Source organism: Lichenostomus cassidix, chromosome 6, assembly GCF_008360975.1.
Source record: "Lichenostomus cassidix isolate B80296 chromosome 6, HeHo_3.0, whole genome shotgun sequence".
Lineage (NCBI taxonomy): Eukaryota > Metazoa > Chordata > Aves > Passeriformes > Meliphagidae > Lichenostomus > Lichenostomus cassidix.
The window spans coordinates 27,875,193-27,888,836 of record NC_139487.1 but is presented as its reverse complement, the minus strand read 5'-3'; the positions used below and the strand labels follow the sequence as shown (position 1 = coordinate 27,888,836).

General features: G+C 38.0%; 1 protein-coding gene across 6 annotated transcripts in view; it reads left to right on the top strand.

The window, feature by feature from the left end:
• Positions 1–13,502, top strand: part of CCSER2 (coiled-coil serine rich protein 2) — a 59,236-nt gene extending 45,734 nt beyond the window's left edge. For 4 of the 6 annotated variants that reach the window (XM_085064189.1, XM_085064186.1, XM_085064187.1 and 1 more), the window contains one exon: positions 8,236–13,502. In XM_085064189.1, coding sequence (XP_084920315.1) covers positions 8,236–9,057 — 822 coding nt within the window. In that variant the 3' untranslated portion in view covers positions 9,058–13,502. Of the gene's footprint in view, positions 1–4,501; positions 4,542–8,235 lie in introns of all 6 variants that reach the window. The other 2 variants (XM_085064190.1, XM_085064191.1) reach the window with 2 other exon arrangements.
• Positions 13,503–13,644: the final 142 nt, after the last annotated feature.

Genomic DNA, 13,644 nt, shown 5'->3' with positions numbered 1-13,644 from the left:
TCTCACTCATCTCCCTCACCGTGTTCCAGTAGAAGCTTCCCCTTTGCACGCACTGTTCATCTCGTAGTCTCCTCCTTTCTCAGGCAGATCTCCAGGCATACACGATAGTCTGTGCCTAACCAAAGCGCTTCCTTCAGCCAGCCTACGAGCAGCTACAACTCATAGCTTTATAACAGTCGTTCAGTGCCGATAGACTCAGCAGTTCTTCAGGCAAACCCGAGTAGGCCCTTGTTTCCAGTCTTGTCTTAACATGAGTCTTGCTTGCTGCATTTCCGTGTTCTCCATGGCTGTGGTGCACTCTGCTGTCTGTGTGTGTTCTGTGTGCTCACATGTCTGCACGCGTCTCTGGGTGTATTTCCATGAACAGTCGTGGTTGTACACTCAAGTGCTGGTGGGAAAGTGTCATTTGCATTGTCTCTCACAAGAAGTTTTAACTTTTCAGAATGGCTTCCATCAAACTAATTTTTTTCCCCTTCTCCCGGTGTTTGTTGTGAAAAGGCTTCTCTTACATTGAAGTGGCTGTTGCACAACTTGCATGATTTATTAACGTTCCTTATGTGCTAGCTACAATGTGGGGTGATGTAAGATGCATTTGTTCACTTGGCTTGGATCTGCAAAACAAAAGACAATTGCTGATTTAAAACTGTATGCTTACGTAGACATAGAGAAATGGTAAGTCTTATTTCGTGCTTTGGTATTGCATTTTAAACAGATAAGTGTTTCAAGAAATATAACTACTTCATAATGCTCAAGTTATATTTTTTAAATGTACTGTAATTTGCAAATTACAGTGATTGCCTAGCAAAGGTCAAGAGGGTATTTGGACAAAAAATAAAGGAAAAAGGAAAATTATGGAAACAAAGTAAGATTTCCAGGGCCAGTGAAGATCTGAAGAGTAAGCTGCACCTTGGAAAACTCGGCTTAAATATATTTCAGGCTGCAATGATCCTTACTTATATCAATTACAAGAAAAAAATTAATATTTTGGAAATTGTGTTTCAAATACTCTCTTGACATTTCTGTGACTATGTTAAACAACTCATCAGGAATGCACAGCCTGTTTCATGGGCTTTTCTCTGTGCAATATGGGATGTGCTTCATTTTCCTGTGCTGTTTGATGTGGGACTCTGTGTGTGTAATGAACGTAGAGCCCCAAAATCTGATGATCGTGCCTTCCATTGCTGAGCGGAGGGCCAGCAGCAGCACGGCCTGGGTGATTCACTGTCCTGGCAACAGAGACTAAGTTCAAGGGGATCCATTTTACACCTGAGGATCATATAAATGTTACGGTTTTGGGGCTTGGTGATTGGAAAGGCAGAATGGGAAGATGGTGTCCCAGCTGCCACATGCAAGCTTCTGGTGTCACATCGTTCCCAGTGGCTGTTCTGCTGAAGAAGAAAACTTTGCTGATCTCGCTGATTCTCTAAGCCTCCACCTCGTTACTCCACTAACAATGGGGGCCTCTTACTCAGGATTCCATAGCAAACTTTTACTACTAAAACAGGTCGGATTTTTTAGTGTGCATCTTATATATCCCATTTTATGAGTTACTAGTACAGAAAGTAAAGTAGATGAAAATGGGTCCTTGACTAGTTAATGTAAACTATAACTAATGTATTGCTTAGGAAAGTAAGTTTCCTCTAGTGGAGCATTCTTAGCATTTTTCTTTAAGTCTTAGGTTTGATCTAAAGATCAATACTGGGAATAAAAATATAGTATAAATTGGGAGGTTCCTTAGACATTTTTGATTAAATTCTTGAAAAATCTTTGATTTATCACTGTGTGCAGAGTTCTGTAAAGTAGAACACTACTGGAATGATCACTAACTAGTATCCTTTCCCACTTGGTTCAGTGGTTTTAGTCTGCAGGTTTTTAAGGTGGTATGAAATGGCAAATAAGCACTTTTTTGAGGCACATGGTGAGCTGGCCATCACCACTGAGTGTAGGACAGCCTTAAACACTAACAATGTTTAACAATGTGTTCTTTTGCAATAATGCAGAGAAGACGATGGGAACATGAAGTAGTCTCTGGTTTTGTCTGGTTGAGTTTTCTGTATAGACTTGGAAGTCATGCACTTCTTTCCTAACTTCTGGATCCTGAACTTAAAATATCACCTCTGCTTGTAAATTCTGCACATTTTTTCACTGTGCTGTTGATAGCTGATGGATACATAGATTACTTACAAGCACTGTAGATTATGAGGGTATAAATCTGTAAACTGTTTATATTACAGTGTATAAACAACTAAAAATAATTTCCCTCCTGCTGTACAGGACAGGAAATTTATCCCTGCTAGGTAATGTTACACTAGTGTAGGTTTATGGTTCTTCTCTCTAAGCACCAGTCACAATGTCAGCACTTTGACTGCTGAATTTGCCTTGGCATACCACTGCACTGCAACACACTTCAGCATTGGATGTATGTTTTCCACTTTTAACAACAATTAATTTTTAAGTCTTTCACATTTATTAATTTCTTGCTTTTTTGCCAGCCTTGGAAACAATTCAGCACTTTGCATTTCATAAACACTTTGATAACAGCATATTGTTTTTGTCATTTTGGGAATAAAAATCATATAATTTTGTTCCTGTAATTCTCACGTCTTCAGCTAAACTCCTTTGTAATGGCAATTTATTTTTCTTTTACGTATAGGATATATTTTGATGACTATCAAATTTTGTTCAGTACAATTAAAACCCTTTCCACTTGTATTCTGGAGCTTTAATGATGCAGCTCTAGAAACAAACATTTAGAATACACACTGGTAAGGAAGCAATCATGAGCTTGTGTTGTTATACAAGAATATTACACCACCTTCTCTAGGCTACTTACCCCAAGTGCTTCCCCACACAGAAATGCTGATGAAAACTGCTTTGTTATATTAGCACTGCAGTTGTTACTTCTCCCTTACTTTGCACACCCTGGAAAAAGTATTTAGACTTTTTGTATGTAAGCATTACAGATAGAGATAATGGAAGCAGTTGTAGCAGGTGACACACAGCTCGTTCTCACCAGGAAGGGTGATAGTTCTGTATGCACAGTGACCATAAATCAGATCCAGCCTGTGCTTTCTCGTGCATTTTCTGTTAAATAAAGGCACATTGCTCAGCACTGAAATGTTTCCAAAGCTTTATTGACCAATACAGGTTCTTTGTGGGGTGTACAAAATGTTTGTGTTAGCAGCACAAAGTTGCTCTGGAGCATTAGCTGGGAGGTTCTGTGACAAATTATTAAAAATGTCCTGGAAACGTTACATTACTGTCTTTTTTAATGGAATTATTTTTGCTCCAAGAGTGTTCAGCTATATGAAGAAAAGTCTTTTAGGAAAAACTGGTTTCCTCCCAACTTCAGTACTTACAGATTCAACTACAGGAGAAATGTCTCTTGTACCTAACTAAATATATGTTTGCAAACAAAACTTTATTTTGTATATGCTCATATTTATCTGCTTGCTGCTTATATATCTGTATTTGTGGACGAAATAACTGACTTGATGTAGTTATGTATTACTTCCAAGTAATTTTTCTTTAAGAAAATCAAATTTTCTAAGTTGGTGGTTCTATACAGACTATGCAGAAAAAAATTATTGCTGTGCCACATTACCAATTATTTTACCAGCCTCAGGGCTGTGGTGAATGGTAGTTTAAAAAAAATGAGGGTTTTTTTGTGTCATTATTTGAAGTCATACTCCATACTGCAGAATCCTATATTTCAGTGTTGAAGTATGGGTATAATACAGCTAGATCAAAGGGAAAGAAAAAAAAAGTAAAGTTCATAAAGAAGGTATTAGCAAATGCTGCAGATTTAAGGTGTGAAATCCTAATGTTTTCCAGAGGTGGAAAATGAGAGCTCTCAGGTGCAGCCTTTCAGCAGAGCTTTGTCTGCACAGGCCTTGGTTTGCAATGACAGCTTATCCTGGGCCAAGGCAGGGAATTGAGAGATGGCAGAACTGATGAGGAAATGACAGAATTACGGGGCAGGCTTTATGACCCTTCCCTTCCAGCCCTTTCCAAGAAGCACCTGGGATAGTTGTTTCTTCAACTCCTGAGTGAGTTGCCAGGAAGATGAGTTATGAACAGTGTGGGCCCCATGATCCCAGGATGGAATGCAGTGCATTTAATGACCTTGTTGTTCAGGGTTAGATATTGAGTATATGTATGCATTGATGCAAAGATGTTTGATGTATACACCACACACAAATTCTAGTTGCATACTTGTAGTGTAAGAGAATAACTGTGTTAAAAACCTTGAAGTTATAAGAGCAAAGGTATTCCATGCAGGTCTTGCTATAAATATTTTTGTACTGCATTACTTAAACACTGTTGCTCCCTTTGTTTCTTGAAGGAGGATTAAAAACCAATGGGGGACATGGTAATTGAAACTGAAATGGTGAAAAGTTGCAGTTCTGTCATGGCAATTGCTCATTGTTTTGTCTTGGTCCTCTGACATCATTGTCCTTGTCTTTTTCTTGTCTCTGCTTTCCATTATGCCATTGGCAAGGAGTTGAGAAGTTAGTCCATTACTTCTGTGATAAAGCGTGGTACAGTACAACTTCAGATTTATTCCCATCTCCCCCTCACGCATTTTCACTGTTGGGATTTTCTTTGCCCTATGCATGATGCATGTCTGTGGGAGATGTGCATGCAGTTCTCGGATTTTCCATTGCATCACTTCCCTCCTTCCTCAAGATACTGCAGGGAGAAAATGCCTTTATTTCATTCTGTGGAGGTATTATATATGGAATCGAGATGGGTATCAAGATAAGCAAAGCAAAAGTGAAGGGAATTTTCAGCTAATGATTATGAATTGATATCACTGTCATGACCACATTTTAAACTTCTTTAACAGTGCATTTAACTTCTTTAACAGCACAACATGATGTTTCAGTTTTTCAGCACAGATCTCACACAATCTGAGTAGTTTGATAACTGTTCAGTAGTGGTAATCCTTGTTGTGGATGTCATCTTTCTCTGGATGATGTAACAGCCAGTTTTACTTGAGAGAAATAAAAGAGAAATCTCTTAAGCTAATGAGGTAGGAAGTGAAATGAGTAATTTTGATTAGTGCATCAATACTTGGAAGGCTTTGAAGCTCTTGCCAGTGCAGAAGAATCTGTTTCTTTGTGCAGAAAGGGGCATGTGCATAAAGCAGTTCTTCTAATGTACTTCCAGTTTGAGGAGAACTAATGTCTTAGGTTACATTTTACTTTAAATGTTTGAGTCCAACTTTGCATTTTAGGAGCATCCCAAAGGCGTGCAGGTGTTTGTCTACCACATTTCTTCATGGGACATAAATAGAAGTCTGGGTAGAGTGGCAGTCTGTACCAAGCCGTGGTCTGACCCACTCTGGAAATACTACCAGAAGTGCACTCAAAACAATGCAGATGCAAACCTTTTCTTAGGACTTCCATGAAATAAAATACTGTGCCTAGAAGGCAGAATGCTTCTTTATCTCTTTCTCCTCCTTCATGTGACGGAATTCACCAAGTACTTCAGTTCTTCAGCTGACTCATTGTTTTTACTAGTAACATGGTCATAATTTCTAAGGTTTTTTTTTGTAAAAGGGAAACTTGTATTTACAGCAAAGATATGAGCTGTGGGTGATCATAATGCAGTTGTCAGTGTTGGACACTTTGTGAACTGTTACTTGTGTATTTTACAAGTGGCATTTTGCTGCTTTTAGTGTCAACTTGAATGTTAATGCATATAGCAATTTGAAGAGATTAAAATCTCTCATTGTGATCATTAAACAGACCTTGGGTAGAAATGCACAATTAGGAAGCAGTACAGTATTTAAAACAACTGGGCAAAGATGATACTAGAGCTTTAGTGTCCTCATAATTCTGAGCACATAGCCATTTTCTACCTGAGAATTGCTAACTTTCTGAGTAAAGCTGCTTAAACCTTCTAAGATTATGAACGATAATGAGGAAAACATGTATTTAGCTATTTTTAAATGTGAAATGCAAAATTGCCCCAAAGAAAAAGTTCAAATAGTACCTTGTCTTTGTCAGAAGAATTCAAAGTAGCATTATTAAAAGCTTGATGACTTCGTTGTATTTCAGATGTGTTCGTGTTTAACTCAACTTTCCATACAAATTTAGTATCTTCTGTAACTTACCAATTTTTAAATTTTGTTAATTAGTATAGCTAGAGTTACTTTTTGTTAAGTTAGAATTTTTATTGATTACGTGAGATACTTATCTGTGTTTTTGAAGACCCCCATTAAGAAACCCCTCCTAGCTGAGGGGGAAAAGTTTTCTGACTACTGTTTTTCCCCATTTGACACAATACTATGTGCTATAAATGTTTTAATTTTTTCACTTCAAGTAGGATTAGAAAAAATGATTTATTTGTTGCATTATTTGCTTGGGAATCAGGTACATATTGCTTTGGTTTTTGCATTCTTTATTAGCAGCTTTGGTTTTGCAGGTGAGATGTCAGTAAATCATTTTGGCTAACATCTGCCTGTCAACTCCTAGACTGAAAGGATAATAACTTCTGTAACCCATTATATAAACGCTGGGAAATGGCAAAAATATCTGGAGGACTGATTTTATTTAAGCTGTAACTCTCTCATTGTATTGAATTATTCTTTGTGCTTAGCACTTCTTGCCTGTAGGATTGTATGGTTCAGAAAGATTCACACAGTTAAGCTAGTTTTGGGTCACATAAGGAGTAATGTTTTGGTACTCATTTGACACCATTTTTGAGGCTTCTTTGCCTTTTTTTTTTTTTTAATCTTTTCCCTCTTTCCAAAACAATCGTGTTCAGATTGTCAGTCTGTCACTGATACCTGATGTCACTGGTCCAGATTTTGCCTTTCCTTACAGGTAGAACTGATTTATTCTAAAGGAAAAAATATGCATGAAAACAAAAAATAGGTTGAGAAACCTTGACTTTCCTTTCATTGACCATTAAATTTTTTCTTGATGAGGAGTTTTGAGGATTCACTATTTGGTAGTAATCCTGCCAGAGAAAAGCTTCGAGAATCCTGAGATCAACTATGGCCCTAAGAGTGTACCAGGACTCTGGCATGCACAGCTATCATTGCATTCTTCCAGCTGATTCAAAGAAGAGCTAAAAGGACCTGACCAATAATGGTTTTATCTTTAGAACTGTGAATAGTTCAGGAGAGTGACTAAAATGATTTTAGTCAAATCTCCCAAACACAAAGGTTGCTGCTTTTTTGTTTACTCTATTTTACTAATAAACAGAATAAGCCTGTTTACTGTGAACATGCAACCTATCAATTGGTAAGAATTCAGGCAGTTGAGTGATGACTAGTTTGTAGTAGCTCAGTTCCCCTCTGTAGAGAAAATGAGAAAAATCATCCAAACCTGCTGAGATTATAAGTTTTAATAGGTTTTGGCTTTTGCCATGAATTGCAGAATGTTAATAATTCAAGATCTGTATCCAAGCTGCAGGCCTAGGATGTATTGTGAAGCTAGTACACCATTAATCTTCTAAGTCTCTTCACAGGGCAGAGCAAAGAGAATAGACATTACCCAGAAGAGGTACTGGCAACTCTCATGTCTGATATGTATCTGATTAGATTGTATCTTCTGATAAAATGTAAAATCTTCTATGGTTATCTTTATCCCATGGTTATCTGTAGTTGTAGTGTGTTCTATAGTTTCACGTGTACTCTGTTTCTTTATCAGCCCATTTAAAATCAGCTCAAGATAAAATAATTACCTAAGCTCAATCAGTAGCCTGATTACTACATACTTCCATGAGATGTTCTGGCTCAGTAAGGCAAGGAAAAGGCCCTGTAAATCCATGTGGTCCATCAAACTCCTTTCCTGCCTGTGCAGTAAAAGGGTTGGGATAGTTGAGGTCAGTATGCAGCGAGTAAAAACGAAAAGCTGGACAGAGCTGTTGCGTTGGGTTAAGCACTTCATTAGCATTGATCTGCACCAACGTTAACTCTTGCGCTGTCCTGCAGATTTGGTGAAACCATCAACCATGCCTTCTTCATGTTTCTTTTTAAGCTGATCGATTTCTTTTTTGTCTGTATGGTGTTTATTTCAGTGCTGGTGTATTTTTTCCACGAGTTACAAGTCCCATTTGTGCGCGTACCATGACCCATCCTGATTCGCCAAAGTCAAAGTTTTGATTTAAAAACCCAGATATGCAGCCCTTATCAAGCATCCAGTCAGTGCACATTGGATTCAGAATGTATCTGGTGTGTTCTCTGTCTAATATATTCTTGTATTATTTTCTCTTCAACAGCCTCAAGTACTACAGCCTTCCAGCAGCCTTCCCAATTCCACAGACCTCGCCCAGGGAAAACTAATAAAAACTCCACGTATCGAGGCCCACAGTGAATATCCTAAACAAGATCTACATGACAATAGCAATCATCAGAATCCAAATGCTGCAAATGTCTCTCTCCCAAATAGCCTGAATGACGTAAACTCTTTAATGAGTGTACAGTTAAACACGAAAGATGAAAATGCATCGTATTTGGACAATTTGAAAAACAAAAACACTGAAGACCCTGGAGAGGTGGCTAGTAATAAGAAAGGTACATTGCCACCTCGTTCCCACTTCCAGACCTCTACACGAGCTGATGCTCCAGAGGCGCAGACTGGATTATCTGTGAAAGGTCAATCCTCATTCACAAACCAGGCTTCTCAGCCAAAGACGTTGAGAATTGCAAAACCCCCAACTGCTTTAGTGCCTCCTACAATGGCCATTCATGTACGATCTGCAAATCCTTCCGCTGCTTCCAAGGAATGTGAGCTTCTACCACTGAGTGGTTCGACTCAGCCACAGCCAACGTCTGGGCAGGACAACCTAAAGGGTAAACAGAGTCAGAAAGTGTCTAAACTTCGCCCACCAACTACGTCCTGTGTTAAATCCAAGCAAGTGAGCAGTCAGAGATCCACACCAGTACCTCCAGAGCCTCAGAACACCTTGCTGAAGTCTAACATCCCCAGGCCACCGGTACAGAGAAAGGAAAACGTGCAAACACAGCCTGCTGCTTTGCATTCCGGGGACAGCGTGTCCTCCAGCCGGCATTCCCGCCTCCCGAAACCAAAGACACACTGAGGATGTACCCACAGCACACCCAACAATGCCATGCCATGAACTGCTTCCTGTGTCGTGACTGCCTTGGAGCCTGCTGTACCTGCAGCCTGCAAATCCTGAGTCACTGTTCAAAGTTGCATCTTTTTTTAGGGTTTGCGTTCTCCATCCTGCCGTGTTCTGAGGCTGATGTTACGAGCCGTGCAGTTTCTTTTGAGAGTTCTTTATTGTTGGTCTGTAATAAAGATGGTGTTGCAATCTTAGTAATTAAGCAAATACTGAAGTCTGTGGTGACCACAAATGCCAGAATGCTGCACTATTTATTTCAGAATGGCAGAAATTATTTCTTACCTCCGTTTGAGTTATTAGACAATGAAATTGCTGTTCTGTTTAACTTCTTGATTCTGAGTACTCGTTAGGTCAGAGTGGTAGAAAATTAGACTGACTAGCAGATGTTTTATTGGCCATAATTCTGACTCTGTATTCCAGAGGCCTATGCAAAAATCCTTGTATTTATCATTCTCTCAAGAGAATGATATTTAATGTGACATATTACTGACATATTTAATGTTATTTAATCTGATGGGTTGGGTGGGTTGTGTTGTTTTGTTTTGCTGTAATCTGAAGTTGCTCTGTTCTTTATTTATCCCGTTTTCACTGTTCACAGACATTAGGCAGATTTCACAGGGTGAAACGAATCTTCTCGCTTAAACATCATCATTTGTTAAACGATTGTGGTATGTTTTGTGTTGAATAGACACATTACCGGGTAGATTCGTGAAATGCAGTGCTAAGGATGTTTGTTCAAACCTTCCAATGCAGGCTCTTAGGAATTGGTAAGTAGGGAGCCTCTGGGAATAAGGGGTCCAGAACACCTATGTTGAGGTTGCACAACATGCATTTTAATTAATATTTTAAACTTTTATTGTTCTACTTGTATTTATTGATTTCTGTTTAATATTGAAAGGCTCTGAAGTACCTGCCTTGAAATTTTGCACAAACTTTGCCATGTGTGTAAGGATTTGAAACTATTTTACAGAATAAAACTTATATTAAAAATGAAACTATTTTTAAAAGAGGAAAAAAACTAACCCCACTTATTTGCTTTGAGCAATCCTATTATGTCCTAATCCAGAGCTGGTACTCTTAAGAGTTTTTCAGAGATGTGTTATTTTGGTTTTGGGGTTTTTTGTAAATTTTTTTTTTGTCTTTTTTTTTTCTTTTTTTTTTCTTTTTGGTTGTAATTTCTGAAGAAGTGTATGATAACTGGTAAGGAGCTTTTTGGGGAAATAAAACAACATTTTTGTGCTCTCTAGGAGAAGTACTTTTTCTGAACATAGTCTGGAGATGTATGGCCATCATGGTGCACTGTGGGACCTGACAGAAGTGATGCGAGTTACGTGTGCACATATCCAGTGAAGCTTTCCAGAAATTTAATGTTATGTCCCATCTCCAGTTCTTCCCTTCTTTCCCATTACTTTCTTGGATATTTCTGTTTGGGTTTTTTTTTTCCTGTTCTCGAGTTGGTTTTAAAATCAGCAGCAGAAGGCTGCTGCAACAACTTGGCTCAAAATCTGTTCCTGAAGAGCACATAATGTCAGTGAAATGCAACACAGTGTTAGTTTGTTCTAGGCTTTGGCTGTAGGACATTGACCTGTTACAGTATTTTCTTTGAGAGAGTTAAAGTGAATAGGTGTAGACATTTCATAAATGAATTCAATCCTCAACTTCTGCAAGCCCTTTAACTGGGGGTGTCTTGAGGGATACCTCAGTTGGGTGAAGGAAAAAAGAGTTGTCTCACCTGAGTTTTCAGTCCATAGTTGATATTCAAGAAAGATTTTGGATTTCTAACACTGTAATTTTATTTAACTGAGAATGAAGTGATAAAATGAAAAGCTTTGGGGGGGTAAATGGGTAGGGGGAGATTGTTTTTCAGAATTACTTATATCAGTCTGAAATAAGAGACCTGCAGGACTTTCTGTGAACTGAGGCGATGACAATGTAAGCAAGACATAACAAGACAAATCATGTTAATTTTTGTAGTTGGTATAGGATCAGAAACCACAGCTTGAGATTGCAGTAACAATTATGCTCCGGGACTAATTTATTTCCTTGAAAACCATTGACTTAGATGCCATTTAGTGTACGTATTCACTTTCAATAAGAAAATAAAACTGACTTTTTATGTTCCCCAAAACTAGCTCCTGGCAGCTAACTGTGTTTCTCAGGAGTTTAAAGACTGCTGAGGGAATGATCAGATTCCTGGTTCATTTTCTGGTCCATATAGATTTCTATGGAAGGTGTGTTTTTTAAGTTTACTTTCCTTGAAAAGAAGCTGATTTTATTGTTAGTTGTATATGATTTTGTGTAAAAATATAATTTTCACCTAATGTTATTGACAGAGATTCATCATCTTCTGCTCCTTATTATGGAGGTATCGCCAGCCTGATTTAGTGATGTTTCAATTTTTATGTTTACATTTAAAAGTATAGATATTTATCTGCACCTTTACTGAAAATTAAGGAGATGGTCAAAGCAAATTAAGCAAAGAAAATAGAGATGATCAAGGTTTTCATTAAAAAAAACAGTTCCTAGTTTTTCTTTCTAGAAGAAAAAAGTTATATTTATATGGGCGTGTATATATGTATTAAAGGAACATAAGTAGATTATAATCCTTTTTTATAGCATTTCCCCATTTTGTTCTGACAGATTAGTGAGACACTGAGCTGGAGCCAGCAGGATTTGATCATGGATGAGACAGATGCTAGCCTGGCTTGTGTTTGTGTTCAGCTGCTAACCTCGCATCCCTCTAAGACAACCGCATGTTTTGGCTCTTCAGACTTTACCAGGGAAGGCTCTGTTGCATGTATAGTAAGTCCAGAGTATGAGCAAAGCATGTCAGTAGATGGGCAGCTGGAAGAGAAGGGGTGAAGCTGAAGCTTCGCCTCGGTGAAAGATGGGGTTTGGGGGTGATGGATCAGAGGGCGCTGAGAGTGCTTGTCAAATGGGATTAAGTAAGTATTTTCAGGTAACATATCTACCTTATGGAAGGTGCAGATATATCATCAGTACTGGTGCAGATTATCCAAAATGCATACATATAAGTATTTGATATTTTCAGGGTATTTTTTGAGGTTTATAAAACTGGTGTATTGCCATTTTTTTGTTTTCGATTTCTCATTCTTTTGTGCAATATTCACAAAAGTATTAAACTACTGTTCAGTATGTGTGTACAGAGGCAATTACGCAGTTTAACAAGTGAATAAACACAAAAGAAAAGAACAGAATTGCACTTTAAATGAGCTTTATTGCTTGGAGTTGTGCCTAAAATAATCTAGATGCCTCCTGCTGTGTGTGGCTTTTGTTTGAAACAAATTTCCCCGGTAGTGTTGCTGTTTCCAAGGTATTTTCACATCACTTTCACAGAATCGATATGCACTCTAGCATGTTTAAAAGTATTCATATAGTGTACTGAGTTTCTGTTGTGCAATGACTTTAATTTAACCGTGGAATTTTAACACTGATGATGCAGCCAGATCATTATTACCTTCCCCTTCCCTGTAGTTAGCACTTCCTACTGCCAATCAAAGCCAATGGCAAAATTTCCCTAGGACTAGCATAGCTCTGAAAGATTAATGGTCCCAGCATATATGGTTTTGAGAAAAGAAGTGCAATATTATCTCTCAGACTTTATCAAAATAATTACGAAGGCCCTGAAAATCCAAAATGACACAATTTTGATACAATTCCAAAAAAAAAAAAAAAAGGGTTCCTCAACTTTACGTCTTGTAGCAGTGAGACTAGACATAGCAACTCGACTGCATCATAGGTCAGTACAGCTCATTTCATCCTTGATCTAAATGCTGATTTGTTGTAATGATGCTAGAAAACTGAATACCATTTGCGTGATTTCCTTTGTTTGCATGTCACAACCATATGCACATTCTAAAGTGTCATACTGGGGTAGGTTGCATGTTGGGGGGGGAAGTATTTCTGGTTTTGCACAGCACATAATCCTCTAATATGGACATTTTCTTGCCGTACAAATGGAAATCAGTTCTTAAATTGGGCTTCCGTAGCTGTTCCTTATCTCGTTACAGAGGCTTTTTCTGAGCAGAGTGGATTTAATGTGATCCTGGTGGTAGGTCTCAGTATAGTCATCTTACAACTATGCTATCAAGGAAATTCAGTCACTGTTGTGGTAAAGCTGCTCACTGCCTACTTAATTGTAAAAGCACCACCATAAAACCAATATAATTCCTGTGTAACAAAATCTTCAATTCAATCCTAGCTGAAACATGAGGTACCCTTACTATCTGCTTTGTTGTTTTTGGTTTTTTAACCCAGGCCAGAGTAAATACTGTATATTGGAATTTGCTTGTAAAGTTGATTAAAAAACCTGTATGTAAAAATTCTTTCCTCAATGTTGCTCTAGTGAATAAAAATAAAAGTCATAATTCTAATAAGTATCTCTTTCTCTTGACTGTTTACTTGTATATTTTTTTGACTTGTCAAAATATCGACAGAACTGTAGAAAGAAAGGTTGGAGATGGTGAGATAAGGCTTATGCTTACAGTGCTTTTTTTCTTGGAATTGTCTTTCTCCAACAGA